The sequence below is a fragment of the Notolepis coatsorum genome (genome assembly GCF_963971535.1).
Source record: "Notolepis coatsorum genome assembly, chromosome: 11".
Classification (NCBI taxonomy): Eukaryota; Metazoa; Chordata; class Actinopteri; order Aulopiformes; family Paralepididae; genus Notolepis; species Notolepis coatsorum.
This window is the reverse complement of record NC_140175.1, coordinates 84677035-84696896: the sequence shown is the minus strand read 5'-3', so window position 1 is coordinate 84696896 and position 19862 is coordinate 84677035. Positions and strand designations below refer to the sequence as shown.

Here is a 19862-nt window from a genome sequence, read left to right as displayed (position 1 = left end):
GTTGCTATGTTTGGGTAAATACGCTGATGTGTAACTATATAACGTGTAACTATATAATGTTGATGCCACAAAACGAATGCCTTTGTTAATCATAAGTACTAACTAACTTTGATGCAGTAGTGTGTGTGTGGGAGCGGCGTTGTTCAAAAGTTTGAGCGGGGTGGACCAGATTGACGCGACACAATCCTCTTGGGCAAAACATCACGATATCCACGATACGTTAAAAAAGTGTATCGTTAATGAACTGTACCCGATATTTATATAATATCGTCATATCGCCCAGCCCTACTCTGGACTACTAACTACTACAGAAAGACTTGAGTAACAATTTTTACAACTCAAGTTCAGACCTATGTAACTCTATTATGTTAGCACTAAAAGTGAATTTTCTTCTGGAATCAGAAACTTCAGAATGTCATCTTTCAAAAGAGACCAGGCTCATGCATGTGTTATAAGTATAAAGTATATTGTTTTGGTTTACAAAAAAGGTATGCAGTCCTCAAAAACGAAAACAAAAATGGCCAGGAGACTCATTGCAGGTTAACAGGACTGACTGACTGACTGACTGAATGAGTGAGAGCTAAGTGACTGAGGAGAGAAAGCGAGGCAGAGATAGGTTGATGAATAAAATCTTTGAATATTGCAGAAATAAATTAGGCCAGTGGTTTTCAAACGTGTATGCCCAGCAGGGGCCAGTGTGGGTTATGGGATGAAGGCAAAAGCTAAGTAGCCTAACTTCCTTATTCAAGTGAAAGGCATATACACAATATACTGTACAAGTAATGCTATATTTATATTTTCACAAACAATTTAGAGCTTAATTGGAAATCGTATCCTGTGAATTTACGCGGCCCCCTGCTTGGGAACAGAGTTTGAAAACTACATAATTAAGACAACATTCTTAATCTTTTGGCTAAACCAACACATTGTTGCGGTGGAAGAGTGTTTTATGTTTGTTTTTTTTGTCCTTCAGACTGACCTGACGTTTGTGGGCTGCGTGGGCATGCTGGACCCCCCCAGGGCCGAGGTGGCCGCCGCCCTCAAGCTGTGTCGTCTGGCGGGCATCAGAGTCATCATGATCACCGGGGACAACAAGGGTAACTGACAGACGCATTCACCAGCCAATTCAATTGACCCACACAAATCCCAAATCGGACTATCCCTTTTAAAAATATATATTCCTAATCGGCACAGCACCGGCTTTAACCCTTTCACAACCACACTACAGAAGGTTAACCTTTCACTACCACGCTACAGACGGTTAACCGTCCCGTCTGTAGTGTGGTAGTGAAAGGGGTTAACCCTTTGGTAGTGTGGTAGTGAAAGGGTTAAGACGTCCTAAACCTAAATGTCACTCATCTTGTCTTCCTGTGTTTTTCAGGCACGGCGGTGGCCATCTGCAGACGCATCGGTATCTTCGGAGAGGACGAGGACGTGTCCACCATGGCCTACACCGGCCGGGAGTTTGACGACCTGACGCCTGCCAATCAGAGAGAGGCCGTGATCAAGGCCCGCTGCTTCGCCCGCGTGGAGCCCTCGCACAAGTCCAAGATCATAGAGTTCCTGCAGTCCTACGACGAGATCACAGCTATGGTAAGAAAAAAGAAAAGATCCACAGACCGTTTTCTTCCAGAATCAGATCCTCACATTTCAGTGAGGAATAAGCCCCAGACCTCGTTAAATATGTCCTCTCTACCTGCAACTTCATATGTCGCCATTTTACACAACGGTTCCATCCGTTCAACTTTGTTGTTGTTCCTTTATTCTGTGGAAAACGATTATTTTCAGTTGATTCAAAAGGTGCAGAGGAAATGTACACTATAACTATGTTTACAGACGACTAACTGTTGTGAGAGCATCGTATAGCAAATATACACCAAGTCTAAATGGATCAGATTAGAGAACTTTATTGTCCCCCAGTGAGGCACATTTAACACATTTACAACAACTAATATCAGCACTCAATCAACAGTTAAATCACAGAGCAGCATCAATATAAAGTGGAAGTATATATACAACATATTATACAGTATACTGTAGGTCCTAATTAATTACAGGTTATAGAAAACGGACAATATCTGGTATTACAGTGGCTAAAAAACTGATAGCATCACGATGGTTTCAACCGGAAAGAATGTGCCGAAAGGTCTGGATTCTTACATATCTCGATGTGATTTATCTAGAAATATCTACAGCAAGAATTTTGGGTCTCAATGAATCCAAATTGACAATGTGGTTAGAAGTGGTGGAGAGAATAAAAGCTAGCATTTAATGGTAGTGTCTGGTTAGGAGCGAAGGATAATGGATGGATTATCCATGGGGGGGTCCAGGGTGGGGGGTGCGAGCAAGAGCATATGTGTGTAGGGGAATAGATGGCAGGTATTAGGTGTATATCTTGTATAAGACATTTATCCAAACGATGAGTTAACTGATGTACACTGTTTTACAATGCTTGTATATCTAATCGTGTATTGTCATGTTTGTTTATGGGTTTGTTTAAAAAATAATACAAAAAATACAAAAAAAATACAATATTAATAATAATGAGTACTGTGGAGGATATTATTTCTCCTAACCACTTAAGAGCAGTGGGCTGCCACAAGGAGCAGTTGGGGGTTCAGTGTCTCTGGACACGCTGCCGGGAGGAGCCGCCTGCTCGACCTCCTGATACACTGCTGCAGAACAGTAGACATTTAACTGACCTGCTTTGTCTCCTCCAGACTGGTGATGGAGTGAACGACGCCCCTGCTCTGAAGAAGGCAGAGATCGGCATCGCCATGGGCTCCGGTACCGCCGTGGCCAAGAGCGCCTCGGAGATGGTGCTGGCTGACGACAACTTCTCCACCATCGTAGCTGCTGTAGAGGAGGGCAGAGCCATTTACAACAACATGAAGCAGTTCATCAGATACCTCATCTCCTCCAATGTAGGAGAGGTGGTCTGGTAAGGAAGACTGACACACACACTTTTCCTGGACCGATCTGTCTCTTCCTTGTACACACACTTACCAACACTGTTTTCCCTCTAACCCTGAAAGTCACCTGGGAATGTAATGTCAGCAGTACGTTTTAGTTCAGTCAGTTTCCTTCAGGCACTTGCTTTTTGAATAGACGCTGCGTTGGTCCCGTTCCCTGCTGTCATTTGTACCCTCTAGTTTAGGAGACAACGTGCACCCCGCCAACAGAGCGGAGTTGGAGCGTACTTGAGCGTGCTGTTGCAGCATGTTCAGTTAATTAACATGGCTGCAGTTGCTGCTCGCTTCCATTACATTACAAATTACATTGGTGATCCTGTCCTCTGTGTGACTAGTATCTGACCACCTCCTGTCCTCTACTGTGTGACTAGTATCTGACCACCTCCTGTCCTCTGTGTGACTAGTATCTGACCACCTCCTGTCCTCTGTGTGACTAGTATCTGACCACCTCCTGTCCTCTGTGTGACTACTGACTAGTATCTGACCACCTCCTGTCCTCTACTGTGTGACTAGTATCTGACCACCTCCTGTCCTCTACTGTGTGACTAGTATCTGACCACCTCCTGTCCTCTGTGTGACTAGTATCTGACCACCTCCTGTCCTCTGTGTGACTAGTATCTGACCACCTCCTGTCCTCTACTGTGTGACTAGTATCTGACCACCTCCTGTCCTCTGTGTGACTAGTATCTGACCACCTCCTGTCCTCTGTGTGACTAGTATCTGACCACCTCCTGTCCTCTACTGTGTGACTAGTATCTGACCACCTCCTGTCCTCTACTGTGTGACTAGTATCTGACCACCTCCTGTCCTCTACTGTGTGACTAGTATCTGACCACCTCCTGTCCTCTACTGTGTGACTAGTATCTGACCACCTCCTGTCCTCTACTGTGTGACTAGTATCTGACCACCTCCTGTCCTCTACTGTGTGACTAGTATCTGACCACCTCCTGTCCTCTGTGTGACTAGTATCTGACCACCTCCTGTCCTCTACTGTGTGACTAGTATCTGACCACCTCCTGTCCTCTGTGTGACTAGTATCTGACCACCTCCTGTCCTCTACTGTGTGACTAGTATCTGACCACCTCCTGTCCTCTACTGTGTGACTAGTATCTGACCACCTCCTGTCCTCTACTGTGTGACTAGTATCTGACCACCTCCTGTCCTCTGTGTGACTAGTATCTGACCACCTCCTGTCCTCTGTGTGACTAGTATCTGACCACCTCCTGTCCTCTGTGTGACTAGTATCTGACCACCTCCTGTCCTCTGTGTGACTAGTATCTGACCACCTCCTGTGTGACTAGTATCTGACCACCTCCTGTGTGACTAGTATCTGACCACCTCCTGTCCTCTCTAACCAGTATCTTCCTGACGGCGGCGCTGGGTTTCCCTGAGGCTCTGATCCCGGTGCAGCTCCTCTGGGTCAACCTGGTGACGGACGGCCTGCCGGCCACCGCCCTGGGCTTCAACCCCCCCGATCTGGACATCATGAACAAGCCCCCCCGCAACGCCCGCGAGCCCCTCATCTCCGGCTGGCTCTTCTTCAGATACCTTATGATCGGATGTGAGTCCAGCATCTGTTAGCCGCACATTCCAGACTGATCCCAGAATAGATGTGTTGATATTTATTTGTTTATTTTATAATATTTCCCCTCCCTGGGTGGGTGGTGAGTGGAATGTGGAATTCATATTTTATGGATAGTGCTGGTTTGTAATTTTGTATGTGGGAGGGGTGAGGGGTTGAATTGAAGTCAAATTGATTGTTCTGTATCTTTTATTGTTGTGGAATAAAAACTTTGAAAATCAATCAAATATATATTATATATATAAAGAAATCATAGATTTCTATAGCCCAACAATGGACAACATTTTAACAGTGTTCAATTGCCACGATGAGTAGCTTTTCTTGTCTAAACGTTGACTTTATAATAAATGTATTGTGTCATCTTACTGGTCTTTTGTGTCACTACAGTCTATGTTGGTGCTGGTACAGTCGGAGCTGCTGCCTGGTGGTTTGTTGCTGCCGAGGACGGTCCCAGGATCACCTTCTACCAGCTGGTGAGAACTACAGATATGGAACCAGGGCTCCTTAGAGTGAATGATGACTCATCATAAACAAAGCATTGTACAACGAGCACAGATGAAGAGCTTCTGTGGCACCTGTTTACACGGCACCTGTTTACACCTGTTCACATGGCACCTGTTCACATCTGTTCACATGGCACCTGTTCACATGGCACCTGTTTACACCTGTTCACATGGCACCTGTTTACACCTGTTTACATGGCACCTGTTTACACCTGTTCACATGGCACCTGTTTACACGGCACCTGTTCACATGGCACCTGTTCACATGGCACCTGTTTACACGGCACCTGTTTACACGGCACCTGTTTACACCTGTTCACATGGCACCTGTTCACATGGCACCTGTTCACATGGCACCTGTTCACATGGCACCTGTTTACATGGCACCTGTTTACACGGCACCTGTTTACATGGCACCTGTTCTGTGTACTAGCAGATATTCCAGTTAAGGTCTTAATGATGTACTGTATATCTGTGTACTCTCCACAGAGACATTTCCTGCAGTGTGGTCCTGTTAACTGTACTACTGTTTGTCCCTCTCTCCACAGAGCCACTTCCTGCAGTGTGGTCCAGATAACCTAGAATTCCAGGGTCTGGACTGTACGTTGTTTGAGTCCCCTTACCCCATGACCATGGCTCTGTCTGTCCTGGTCACCATCGAGATGTGCAACGCTCTCAACAGGTCAGACCCCCGCACCGCGTCCCCAACAACAGTCATCTTGACATTTGAATGAGTTGAATTTGCCTGATCCTCATGGGTTCTTCTGTCAGACCATTTCTTCTGCACCAGTAGTGCTAAGCATAGTGTGAGGAGAGGTCTGGACAGGGTGACACTCATGCTGGTGGGTCTGTCTGTCTTTGCAGTGTGTCGGAGAACCAGTCTCTTGTGCGGATGCCTCCTTGGGAGAATATGTGGCTGCTGGGGGCCATCTGTCTCTCCATGTCCCTCCACTTCCTCATCCTCTATGTGGAGCCTCTACCGGTGAGAGCAAGCTTTATTTCATTCAGTTGACCTGACACTAGGTGGCAGACGTGAGCCGCTACCTGTGAGAACAAGCCTTATTTCATTCAGTTGACCTGCCACTAGGTGGCAGACATGAGGTTGATGTGAGGTTTCCTCAGACTCTATAATGGGTATAATGAGGTTCCTCGATCTACTTACTTTTTCTATTCATCTAACTATGGCTGGTTACAGGTCGATGTGTGCTGCGTAACGCTATTCCAGTCCTCTTCAAATTACACTCAGTCTTGTTGGGGGAAATAGGCTAACTCCCCGTCTGAAGGCTAACTCCCCGTTTCATGCGTCTGTCCCCCCTCAGATCATATTCCAGATCACCCCTCTGAACCTGACCCAGTGGCTGATGGTCCTAAAGATTTCCCTGCCCGTCATCCTGCTGGACGAGGTGCTCAAGTTCGCCGCCAGGAACTACCTGGAGTCGGGTAAAGAGCTGGACATGCCAGCCAAAGGCACCAAGGGCTGCTCCCTGTCTGCATGCTTCGATGGCATCTCCTGGCCCTTTGTGGCCATCACCCTCCCCCTGGTGGTGTGGATCTACAGCTGTGACACTAACATGGCCGACATGTTCTGGTCCTGACTGACATGAGCACAGCCCTGAACCCCCCTCCCTCCACCCCTCCCTCCACCATCACAACCCCACCCTACCCCTCCCCACCCCTCTCCGCCTTTCTGTGTGTGCATAGCTAGAGTGTGTGCGTGCGTTTGTGTAGCGTTAGAGCGTGTGCTTGTGTGTGCCTGCCAAGTGTGCACGAGAAGGACCAAGTTTAACACACACGAGAAACCTAACAAGTATAATATAAAGATGTAACAATTGAAAAGTCCTTTTGTGTTTTGGGGGGGGGGGGGGGGGGGGGGCGGGGGCAGATTTGTGAATGGGAGAGGCTTTAAACGAGACGACCATCACTCCCGCAGCTGTGGACCTTTTTCCGCTGGTTTAAATGGGGGGAAAAGGAAAAGAAATACTGTCAGGCTTTTGTTTTGTTTTTGTTATTGTTGCTAATGCCTTTTAAATTTGTATTTTTAAATGATTTGGGATCATCATTCGTCTCATTTCACTACAGTTCAAGTAACACGATTAGCTGGTTTTGTTGAGCTTCCCTTTTCATACGACTATACAATTTAAGATATTTAAAAGCAGTCCATTGACCTGTACAGAGATTTAACACTATTTTATGCAACTGTTTTTGTTTAGTTTTTTTTTTTTTTTTTGATCACTTTGTAAACCGTTTGGACCGGAGTGGCCTAAAGAGAACGGCTTGACTTTTCTTTCTAGCGTTTACCATTGTGTCTTCAGTATCGTGTCATAACTGTTTCAGAGCCAATGGACAAGGAGCGCCAGGCGGCCGAGGGGAGGCCGGGGGGGAGAGGGTTTGGGAGTGAATGTTTGAACGCACCACACTGAAAACCACAACAAAAGAATATATATATATAATTATTAAGAATGAAAGCTGCATGTTGTCCTGTGACAGTGGTTTTTCATTTATCATTTAAACGTGTACGCCCCCCCCACTCCCCCAATATTGGTGTAAAAAGACTACCTTCATGGATGTTATTTTTGACTTAATTAGAATCTGAAAAGCCAGTTTGTCTGCACTAGGCAGAGCACAGCTACCTCAATATAATTTTTCATCTCTTGATGTCCCCCCCCCCATGGCTATCCACAGTTGACACTTGTATCAGAAGAAAGGTCTGATACGATAACGGTATATTCTAACATAGCAGAACATCTGAGGTGTGCCCTTATTTGCTTCTGCAGAGGAAAAAGAAAGAGAAAAAAATCGTCCTTCCCTCAGTAAACATTTTTAAAGGATATATTTTTTAATTGATTTTTGATGTTCATTAACTTTATTTGCTGTTTTTTTGTTTTATGTTTTGTTTTGTATTTCGAGACAGGAACAGGTGGGGGATGGGTGATGAACGATGCTACTATTGCCATCTCCGTGGGGGGTACGGGTTTGATTCAAAGGAGTGCAATGGTCGGGGAAAAAGTATAATAAAGAATAAATACATTTAAAAAAGTATATATATTAAAATATACCAATAGATCAACTGCTCCAAACATGAATTTCAACTTGCATTTCAAATAAGACTCTAAATGTTTTTTTTTTCTTTTTTTACTTCCAAGAAGAAAATACAGTCATGAACCCTTTGAATCAACGTGTTATTTGTCTTTATTTATCAGTGGTTCATCAGGACATTTCTGATCTGGTGTTCTTTGTATGTGCATCCAATACTTGAATACAGATACCCTGTCTTGACTAATGCTTCATGTTTACTTGGCACAACATGGCTAGCAGAGGGGAGTATTTATACCAATACAGAAAATAGATTGTGTATTTTTTACCCTTTTATCATGGGGTGTTTAGTGTATACAGATCTGACTATTTGTACTGTGCACACCATCTCTCGTTAGTATATACTTAACGGTGTATACTTATTGCATAGGAGTCCTAAGGAGTCCATACTTCCTCCACACTAATCTTCAGACTGCTTAAGTAACGTTTTTCTTTTGTGTGTTTCAATAACCAATGCGTGGGGGGAAACCCTGTTTTTGAAAAAAGCATGTGTTTCAGTAGCAGCCTGGGTTTGTTGCTCTTGTGTGTTCTACCTATAACTGTGTGCTTTCTCCTTCAATGCCTTCCATTGGCTCCCCTGTCACTGGAGTGAGTATTCCTTTCCTTTCCTTCATACCATGAAAAACATTCAAACTGTAGAAACTAGAGAGCTGTGATAATCTTTTAGGGATGCGGTAATCTCTGCCAGAATTTCAGACACATTCATGACACACCACTCCCATTAATTTCAAGTTAAGGTTCTATCATTATTTTCTTCAGGGTGATACTTTTTTAAACAAGTAGATTTCCCGTTTTTGTATTTTCTTTCTGCCTCCAATGGCCCCCACCTCCCCTTATATATATATATTTACAGTTTTATGGGTGGTCATGGTGATCACATCCCTGCTATCCTCGTCACTTTGATCTGCCGTGAGCCAACGTACAGCTTAAACGACTCAAATCACTCCGTTTCAGCTGTAGGGTGGAGTTTGGACGGCTCTCGTGTGGCAGTGGCGTCCTCTCACTCTGCCGTCACTGCAAGTTGGCGACAGAGCCTCCAGCCACTCATGGGATTACACTTTCTTATCCGCGATTGGCTGGCGAGTGGATCTAGGCAGTGGATGTGGTGACTAGGCTGAAGCACTCCGTGCACCTGGCAGACAGGATTCTGATTGGCTGCACGTCATTCGAGAGAAATAGCTTGGTGCTGCGATGATGCTTGGTGCTATGACGCCTGAATGTCCCCAAGGGGATCCATGAGAGGAATATCTTAAATGCTCCCCATGTTCTGCTTGCTAAAAAGACTAGTATAAAGGTTGTGGTTTTTTGACCTACAAATGGGTTAGAAGCCTACTTTAGGTTAGGTCTCCACATGATTAAAAGTAGGTTTTCAGGAGCCTGGCGTCCAGACTAAAGTTCTCATAGATCCTAGATAACATTAAAGAAATGCCAGCCTTCATTTTCACACCATGCCACTGTCGCCCACTGTGCACCATTCTTGTCACCCCTCTGACTTGACACTTGCATCTGTAGCTTACAATCACACAATTTTCACTATCTACACTTGATCCTAAAGCATGAACCATACAATTGAAATACGTTTTGACACTTGTTACTTGTCCAGTAGGCCTGTCCTCGACTAAGGATTTGTATAGTTGACTTTGATTGGCTGGAATTTGCTGAAGCTGATAGTCGACTACCCGCCTGAATGCAAAAACATATAATTTTTATTTTGGGGGGATCATTCCATTTGGGCTGTTAGGGGTGCGTCTTTACTTTTACCAACCGATTTCCAGTTCTGCGATCTGATTGGCCACTTGACATTTCTGGTCATGTCACGTGACATGTGCGCCAATCGCGTGACGCCTGTTTCTGCGCCTATTTCCGCCTCGAACAGCCTGCAAACTACCTAACGCCTAGTTTATCACTGGTTAAGCTTAGGCGACTCTTTCGAAGTTGGTTAAGGTTAGAGTTTGCAATCAGGGCTGGTGTTCTAAGACAAACTCTAACCATAACCAACTTCGAAAGAGTGCCTAAGCTTAACCAGTGATAGAAACAGGCGTCACACGATTGGCGCAGATGTCACATGACCAGAAACGTCAGTGGCCAATCAGATTGCGGAACTGGAAATCGGTTGGTAAAAGTAATGACGCATCAGGCGTGCTTAATGTCTGAAGGAGTCGACTGAAGGCTTCTTGTCCTCTGCGAAAGCATGCAATTGGTCCACTGATGGATACATCTTGATATTGTGTGTGAAATCCTCTTTCAGTGCCTCTGTGCCCGTTTTCTTAGGCAGTTAGCCTCGCTGGTATGTGCGCCATTAGCGTTATCCACGCTTCTAGGCCTCTTTGCTTTTGGAAAGAATGATTTCAAAAATATATACATATATATATTATATATATAATTTTTTTTTTGCATTTGACTAAGGTCGACTATGGCTCCTTTCAATCCATTAGTCTACTATTCGACTAGTCGAGGTCAGCCCTATTGTCCAGTGTTGGTTTTTTAAGTGCTGGTGTTTTGTACTAATCGTGCCTTTTCTCGCCTTCTCTCCTCAGGTGGGCTCTCGTAAAAAGCTTCCATCCATTCCGTGTAGTTGTAGATTTGCGAGGCCGGTTTGTTGGCCTGCCGCCCAGCATGTGTTTCCTGTGTAAACCTCATACACCTCAGTACCGCCATGGTGACCTGCTGCAGTGGACGTTCTCTGTACAGATAATAATGACATGTAATCATGTATTCATAGTCGGCGATAGAATGACAAATATGACCAAATAATTAAAAAAAAAATAAGTGATTATTTTATGTTGTTGGAAGGGGGGTGTTGGGGAGATGTTGGGTAATTGTATGACAGCGGTTGAGTCCAGTACTTGTAAATTCTATGGATAAATTTTTTAGAGCTGAGGATGTCACTGCTCTTTATTATGCATTCCAATTGATGGGATTAGAATGGTACTGACGGGCTTTGGTACAGAACTCCAGAACTAAGGTGCTGTACAGCCCCCCTCACACACAACCCCTGTGTAAATGCAGTCTGAAAAAAATAACACTGGTTGTCTTCTCCCTCAACAGATATATTATTTGTAAGTTTGACAAACGACGATGTGCTACGGATGCTTAAATCATACATCTTTTCCATGTCCGTTTTGTCGTTTCTCACCGAATGCATGTTCAGGGATGATTCAACCCGTGCTCTTTTGAACACGTCTCTTAAGAGTGGGGTCTAATTGATGTGACACTATTCCAGTTGTGTGTGTGTGTAGGGAAGTTGTCAATATCACCGGCGTTCCTCCATGCATGAAGAACTTAACTCCATCCATTAGGCCATTTAGAAACACACTGGTTCGGTTGATCATAGTTTTATATCGATGTACAATACATCCAGTCATGCATGCGCTCCAGCTGTAAGTAGGCGTTGCAATTTATATTTATAGAATATTGTACAATGCTCAGAATTGCATAACAATAGATTGTTTTACAGAGGAAGATAATATATCATAGATATTATTAGGTAATCACTTTTTGTTTTGAATTATAACGCTTTGGGGAATTTGCACAAGGTTTGACATGGAGTAGAGACTCATACCAAGAACTTGGACCGTGGCCTGCTACTTGAGTTTGAACATTTTTATCACTGACTTCTAGGCCTTTCATTGGTTATTTTACCTGCTGCTGAATTGGTCTTTTACAATCACGAGACTGACAACGGTCGTCAGTGACTTGCAATACAGTAGTGTTCTCTGTATCTGTTGAGTGTTCTTTGCATTATCTGGACATTCTAAAAGACGTACTATGGAAAGAACTTAATGATTCAAACGCAACAGAAAAAAAACTTAAAAAGGGATGTGGTCCAGATTTTTGGACATTAAATAAATACTTTCCAGTAGTGTAGTCAATCCAACGCTACTAGCTTACTTACAGAGAGTCCCGTGGTGTGAGTTATGTCCAGGTTCTGAGCGAACCTGGGCAGCAAACAACATAAACCGGTTCAGGAAGCCAAACCAGTTTTAATCCACCACAACATGCAGGCAAAGGGTTACCTGGTTAAAACAAAACCAAGTCAAGTCTTTATTTTCTATGTGTTAGCAGAGTCTGAAATGCTAGAGGAACTTGGTTCTGTGTTGGAAAACGAGTAACAGCCTGCCTGCATGCTGACATGCGGATTAAAACATTGGTTTCGAGACCCCGTTTACAACTCTGACCACGGGAAGTAAGCGAATAATAGCTTTGTGTCGAATGCACACTACTGGCAAGTATTTCATACAACTTAATGTAAAAAAAACATATCCCTTTAAGGGAGATGTGTTGAAATGATGGCATATGTCGTCCCTGTGTGCACTGCATGTGCAACACATCTCTTAAGAGTAGAGTTTTATGATTACTAGCAGTAGCAATAGCTTAAAGGAGAAGAGGACCAATTTTAATTTATATTAAAATCATATATTTGCCCTTATACCCATCACCTCTGATTTTTTTTCAATATATATATATATATAAATGTTTTGATCAATGTTTTTTTAATGATTTTTTTTAATTTGTCTACATGAAGCATTTCAGACTTATTAACTTATAAACTACAATAAGACTGATCTGAGGGGGCCTATCCATCCCTCGCCACCTTGTCCAATAACAATATTAAAGTCATAATGTACATAGAGACGATCATTATGTACGCCTAATAATGATTGTACATGCATTATCAAGATTGTGGTTTCAGGTAAATAAACATACAAAATGTATTTGTTGGTCTCCAGTGTGTGATTATGTTGATGGTTCTTTGTCTTCTATGAGTGCTTGAAGAGAGAGACTCCTGTTAAAGGGGCACTTCACCAAAAACAATGCTGATTTGTTTTGCACATAATATCACACACATCCAAAAACTATTATTGCCGTTATTGCTATTTTTTCATATATTCTAACTCATTTACTCTCAATTACTGTTGAACTAATTGAAAGTGTGTAAAACGGTTTGGATGTGTGTCGGATTATGTGCAAAGCAAAGTAATTCAACATTGTTTTTGGCGAAGTGCCCCTTTAAGTTAAATTGAACCTTTATTGAACCCCTTGAGGGAGATTCATCCTGTGCATTTGACTGTAACCTAACTGTAGGCAGCCACACAGCGCTCAGTGACCAACTCCAGTTGTAATGCCAGTACCTTGGTCAAGGGCAGTGGCAGGACGCTTGTCTTTTATGGGAGGAAACCCACTCAAGCATGGGGAGAACATGAAAACTCCACACAGAAAGACCCCCTGCTGCGGTTTGAACCCAGGACCTTCTTGCTGTGAGGCAACAGTGCTAACCACTGAGTTATTCCAATTTCAATTTAGTTTGATTCCCAAACCAAATTAATAATAAATCTTTATTCCTAAAACTAATAATAATTTACCGCTAAGATACACAGTACTGGGCAGTAGTTTATGTTTTGCAGTAATTGGGTGATAGTTTTAACTACATTCAAATCTCAGTAGCTTTTTCAACATCCGATCATGTAGTTTAGTTCATTACAAACTACATATTTCCCTGGAAATATTTGCATTTTATTGATTCCACGGTCCTCTAAAATTGCTCACTGTCCTCCAGGTAAAACACACCTGGAGACATGTGAGGTTTAACCTTCCCTAGTTCCTAAATCAAACACCAACACATGACTGTCAGATCAGTCGTTGTAACTATTCCAAACTCAGATTCTGATCATTTGAACATTTAGTAGTGAGTAGTTTGGTAAACTACAGCCATACTGTAAGAGTATTTCCTCAATCTGCCAATGCACTGCTTTGCCATACAGTATGCTATATTCCTATATAAGATATACTAGATTATTCGTTTTTAAACCTAGGGCAGTTTTGGAAACATCATGGACAACATTCAATGTACAATAATATATTAAGTCTGAAATGAAAGGACTCATTTAAGACGTAAATAATAATAATACAGTTATTACATACCCCTTGGGAGTCAAAAGGTGACATCACTTCCCATCTTGTGTTAACGTGATGCCCACTATGATCAGAGAACCGCGGGGTGGTGCTGTCGAGTCATATTTTTAGAGCCAGAGATTCCAACAAGCCCACGCGACCACACCTGTCTGTCAGTTAGCGCCCTGTTCCTTAAAAAAAAATTCAAAACGTTTATTAGGATCCAGTGTTTTTATCTTATCTTAGAATATTGAATTAAACATTAAGCACTGATATGAGGTAACAATTCATCATTTGGAGGGAAATGCTCCAGTTGAATTTCATTATGAAACTGCAATAATCCCATCATCCATCCTAAATAAACGGGTAATAGGGTTAACATGGCTACAATAATAGGGATTAGGGAAAGGAGCTGGATATTCTGTATGTAGCCTATACCTAGCGTATACAGGCGGGTAGCCTATTCACAGTAGGCCTACCCTTCTATTAATCTGTGTAGTTTAGAGTGAGTAGGCTATAGCAGTAGTTCTCAAAGTGGGGTCAGAGGAGACACCAGGGGTCCTTGGGTGGGGTCCAGTTCATTTCCCTAATATATTCTTCACTAGAAGTTAATAGAGGGAGAGAATGAACAAGAGTCAATATTATCTCCACCAACACTAGGCTATAGACAGTTATGGAATTCTGGATTAAATCATGTAACAACATATATACCACATATACTGTACCCATATTTGTCTGAATATACCTCCATATAACCCCTCATATACTTGCGCTTGTACACCTGCACATAACCCTTAGCTCTGTATGATAGCATGTACTATAATGCTGTATATACTATATCTATTTATTCACACCGCATATACCTATCCTCACCTGGCTGTCTGTACTTACAGTACCTGCACATAGTCCCTTACTATATCTATATCTGTACATATCCTACTCTTATTAGTTACGCTGCTGGTCAGTAGTATTTATATAATACAACTCTGTACAGTACATACATCTGATTATCACTACACTCAGTAGTACTAATTTATATATTGTATACACTTTTATACTGCTACATTCAAGTCAAAGTCAAGTCAAAGATTTTATTTGCCATGTATGGACGAATCCACATTGGAATACAGGTACAGAGCAAACACTGTGTGTCTACAACTAATCCAATACAGGAGCAGAGTAGAAACAGTACAGGAAAAATATGTAAAAACACGGACAGTATAAAAGGACAAATGCTAAAATGTATATCAACATCCCCTAAAAGTGCATATCATAGTTAAGTGCATAACGGATAGAGGCACAAATTACAGTAAAAGTGCATATGCACATTTGCACTGTATAGTGACAATACATCTGAATCTAATCTAATCTAATTGTGGGATGGGGAGCTCTGGTACAAGATCTTATCAAATGGGGGTCCTTGTCCTTGGTCAATTACAGTATCAATGTGGGGGTATTGGTTTGAGACCATAACTCTCTCTCCTCGCTCTGTTCCATCCCCTGCTCTGTCTCTTTAAACCCTGCGACCACTGCCGCTCACACCAGCCCCGGCCGGGTCTCCTCCCACTCCCGCAGCTCTCCGCTGCTGCTCAGATGGGAAGAATCCACACCACAGCCGAGGAAACGGTCCCGATCTGGATCAACTCTATCCCGCAAACGAACCACGGGAAAATGGGATAGTAGGGCCCGCGGGGAAAGCTTCATTTATTACCCCTGGAATCCGTTTTGGAACCACGATCTTACTCGGGGTTGGGGGGGGGGGGGAATAAACTCTTTACCTCTTCTTCTTCTTCTTCTCGTCGGTTATTATTGCTCTTTTTTTTGGTATCCATTCTCCTTGAACGCTGCTGGTATACAATACAAAGGCTTCCAGGAACCAGCCGAGCTGCACCAGGGATCCTTCTCGTTACATGAATGAACTAACGGGACCACAGTGAATGGATTATTAGTATCCGGTAAAAAAAAAAAAAAAAAAAAGGAAAGATGCGAATTCTTGATACAAGATGTTACAGAGTGAGTCGTTTTGAAAGCGATTGGATCACTTTTCCTTGTTGTCATATTATACGGGATCCAGATTATCCGCTGGAGCGGAGACAGATGCTGTCATTGTGTGTCGGGGGGGCTGAGATTTCTGTTTCTTCACATTCTGCATTAAGTGGTCACTTCTGGAATAATAATAATAATAATAATAATAATGCATAAGGAGAGGCGAGCGCTGCTTCACATCTCTAGAACTGTCTCCTACAGTATACATCATCCCCGGGCCACAGCCAATTTCTGTCGTTACTAATGATACATTATATTGTTGCGACGACTGCAAAACCGCCGGTCAGAGGTGTCAACGGTTACATTGTGTGTTTTTCCAACGGATTATCCATATCGTAAATATATATTTTTTGATTTTTTTTTCCTATTGCAGTTTATATTTGTGGTCAAATAGCGTCTTTTTCCTCTCTTCCCCCCGTGGTGCCGAAAACTGGATTATAATAATAAGCGACAACAGTGCGCCCGTTCTGGTGACATCATCCCTGTGTGTGAACCTCGGGTCGCGTTCACAGAACTACAGTAACAATGGTGGAGCCGGTGGGCTTCATCGAGGCGTGGAAAGCGCAATTCCCAGAGTCGGACCCGCCGAAAATGGAGCTACGGTCGGTGGGGGGCATCGAGCAGGAGCTGGAGAAGTGCAAAGCCTCGATCAGAAGGCTGGAGCAGGAGGTGAACAAGGAGCGCTTCCGTATGATCTACCTGCAGACTCTCCTGGCCAAGGAGAGGAAAAGCTATGACCGACAGCGCTGGGGCTTCAGGAAGACCCCCCTGAACGAGGGGGTGGACCCCGGGGCCGCCCAGGGAGCGGACTCCCCGCCCCAGCAGCCTCACATGCAGGAGACGGGGGGAGGGAGCATGGAGAGGAGCCGCTTCCAGCCCGTGGGAGAAGCCAGCAGGTCCAAACCCAGGCCTCCTCCGGCCAGGAAGTCGGCTTCCCACGGGGACGGTCTGGAGTCCGCCTTCGAGGTGCCCCAGCAGGCCGAGTCCACCTCCTGCGAGAACCTGGACGGCCTCTCGCCCTCCAAACAGAGAGGGGTCGTCTCTCTCTCGCCCCGCCGGCCCGCCCAGCCGGTCCCGGACAAGGAGCCGCCCTCTGACCCCAAGGACAAACTGGGCATGGGGCTGGGCGTGGCCGCGTTGAGGTCCAACTTCGAGAGGATCAAGCGGGCCAACTCTCACTCCGCGGGAGACGTCGCCAAGGGCCCGGAGAAACAGCCGCAGCAGCCGCAGCCGCCCTTCTACACCAACATGGAGTTCCACCACGAGAGAGGGCTGGTGCGGGTCAACGACCGCGAGGTCTCGGACAAGATCAGCTCCCTGGGCAGCCAGGCCATGCAGATGGAGAGGAAGAGGTCCCTGCACTCCCTGCCGGGGAACCTGGCCACCGCGGCCGGGGAGCTGCGCACCAGGCCGGTCTACAGGGGGCGCTCCACCGAGAGCACCTGCGGCTACGACGCGGAGTACGAGGACGGGGAGCCCAACCCGCGCCAGCCCGCCCGGGCCAACGGGGGCAAACCTCCGCCCCCTCCCTGGCAGCCGTCCGACTTCCAGCCTTACACCAGCGTGTATGTCGGCGGCGTCATGATGGGCGAGGGTGGAGGAGGGGGAGGAGGGGGAGGAGGGGGAGGAGAGGGCAGAGGAGGCGGGGTCATGATGAGAGACCACGGGGCGGCAGACGACCACCTGCTGACCTGGCCACGCCGCTCCTACTCCCCCGGCAGCTTCGAGGACGTCGGGGGCGGCGGCGGCGGCTACACGCCGGACTGCAGCTCCAACGAGAACCTGACGTCCAGCGAGGAGGACTTCTCCTCCGGCCAGTCCAGCCACGTGTCGCCCAGCCCCACCACGGCCTTCCGCCGGCCCTTCAGGGAGAAGAGCCGCTCGCCGTCGCAGAACTCCCAGAACTCCCAGCACTCCTTCGACAGCAGCAGCCCCCCGACGCCGCAGTCCCAGAAGCGGCACCACCGGCAGCCGGGGGGCCACGTGGTCATGTCCGAGGCCACCATCGTCAGCGTCCGCAAGACCGGGCAGATCTGGCCCCCCGCCTCCTCCCACCACGACCCCGCCTCCGCCGCGCCCCCCCACGGCGGCAGGGCCTCTCATGACAACAGTTACCATGGAGACCACCTGGGTGAGTGGAGACCACCCTCTTTAATCCTTGTTGTAGCGGAGAGCCAGACAGGCAGGCTGCTGCTGCTAGCTGGCATGATGGAGGAAGCGGGCAGGAATCAATACGTGAATGAATGAATGAATGATCAAGGACAGGAATAGGTGAATGAATGAATGAATGATTGAATAGGCACTTTAATGATCCATGCAGAGAAGAACTGGACTTGTATAGTCAGTGGGGATAATTCCAGTTCCTAAGCATCCTTAGTGATCAGTCTATACTCTATACCAGTCCAGGGTTCTCCATTGCCACATGTAAGCTAGTCTCTGGTTGGTGGATTCTTTTTAATTTTTTACATGTGACAATATGATTGACCTTGTGACCGGAGTGACCTTATAGACACACTGGACAGGCAGGAGCTCGTGCCAAACTGATCATGATTCGTGAGCCGACAGGTTATTACACATTAGGAGACAGATACCCTCCTCCCTACACCTGGCCCTGTGTCCTCTGCCCTGTGTGGGAGAGAGAGGGTCCTCTCTGTTGTCCCCCCCCCCCAGTATGTCAGTTCAGTTCTCTGAATAACAAACGCGGTCGGCCTGAGTTGAAACAAGAGGTCTAGTCTTTCTCAGACGTCTCCTGGCGTTGTGTGCAAGGAATTCCAATCACAGGTGTCTGTCTGCGTGTGTGTGTGTGCCTGCCTGCCTGTCTGTCTGTCTGTCTGTCTGTCTGTCTGTCTGTCTGTCTGTCTGTCTGTCTGTCTGTCTGTCTCTGTCTGTCTGTCTGTCTGTCTGTCTGTCTGTCTGTCTGTCTGTCTGTCTGTCTCTGTCTGTCTGTCTGTCTGTCTGTCTGTCTGTCTGTCTGTCTGTCTGTCTGTCTCTGTCTGTCTGTCTGTGTGTGTGTGTGTGTGTGTGTGTGTGTGTGTGTGTGTGGTGTATGTGTGTGTGGTGTGTGTGTGTGTGTGTGTGTGTGGTGTGTGTGTGTGTGGTGTGTGTGTGGTGTGTGTGTGTGCGCGCGCGCCTGTCCTGTCCTGACTATTCCCTCAAACTCTTTCCTTATCAGATTTTTTTACCACAGACCTGGACAAAAGAAAACACTCTCTCTCTCCCTCCCTCCCTCCTCTCTCTTTCTCAATCTCCCTCCTCCTCTCCCCTTCTCCCCTCTCTCCACTTTGCTCTCCAAACAATTAGCAGGAGTATCGCTAACCTGTTTTCAGCCTAAGGGCCTCAGTACCTGAAACTGAGCAGCAGTTAGCGGTGTAGCCATGCAGCCTTTAGCTACAGGTGTGGGCGCGGGGCACGGCTGGGTGGCTGCCATGCTCAGGCCAGATAGCAATGGAATATGTTTGAAATTACCCACAAGCACACAAGGTGTGTTTGTTTTATTTAAAATGATCAGCTATGTTTCCACTTTGTGAGGCTGGACAAGTGCCTGGGGAGTGAAAAACAAGCGCTCTCCAAATAGTTGGAATATTTTAAACCTGGGATGGAACCAGAGGACTTTGACTATGAAGCTAAAATCATGTTTCTAGCGAGCATGAGCCCAGCAAGGTTACTGCCTAAAATCATGTTTCTAGTTTATAGTTCCTAACTCTATTGTATTCTGTTGTATTCCGTTTAAATTATTATTAGTGCTGTCAATAGATAAAAAAAAATTAACTAATT

The 19862-nt window shown here is 45.4% G+C and overlaps 2 protein-coding genes across 3 annotated transcripts in view; both read left to right on the top strand.

Moving 5' to 3' along the window:
- LOC311237502 (sarcoplasmic/endoplasmic reticulum calcium ATPase 2) overlaps positions 1 to 11431 on the top strand; it is a 109341-nt gene extending 97910 nt beyond the window's left edge. Inside the window, exons 16-24 of one of the 2 annotated variants that reach the window (XM_084325422.1) lie at positions 974 to 1097; positions 1382 to 1593; positions 2721 to 2941; positions 4331 to 4533; positions 4942 to 5027; positions 5606 to 5739; positions 5922 to 6039; positions 6377 to 6497; positions 10688 to 11431. In XM_084325422.1, the coding sequence (XP_084181548.1) occupies positions 974 to 1097; positions 1382 to 1593; positions 2721 to 2941; positions 4331 to 4533; positions 4942 to 5027; positions 5606 to 5739; positions 5922 to 6039; positions 6377 to 6497; positions 10688 to 10701 (1233 nt within the window). In that variant the 3' untranslated portion in view covers positions 10702 to 11431. Of the gene's footprint in view, positions 1 to 973; positions 1098 to 1381; positions 1594 to 2720; positions 2942 to 4330; positions 4534 to 4941; positions 5028 to 5605; positions 5740 to 5921; positions 6040 to 6376; positions 8328 to 10687 lie in introns of those variants that run through there. The other variant, XM_084325421.1, reaches the window with a different exon arrangement.
- A 4387-nt stretch (positions 11432 to 15818) lies between these two features.
- The window catches only part of LOC311237277 (breakpoint cluster region protein-like), a 125171-nt gene continuing 121127 nt past the window's right edge, over positions 15819 to 19862 (top strand). The window contains 1 exon segment of the mRNA XM_084325081.1: positions 15819 to 18323. Within this exon segment, the coding sequence (XP_084181207.1) occupies positions 16614 to 18323 (1710 nt within the window). The 5' untranslated portion in view covers positions 15819 to 16613.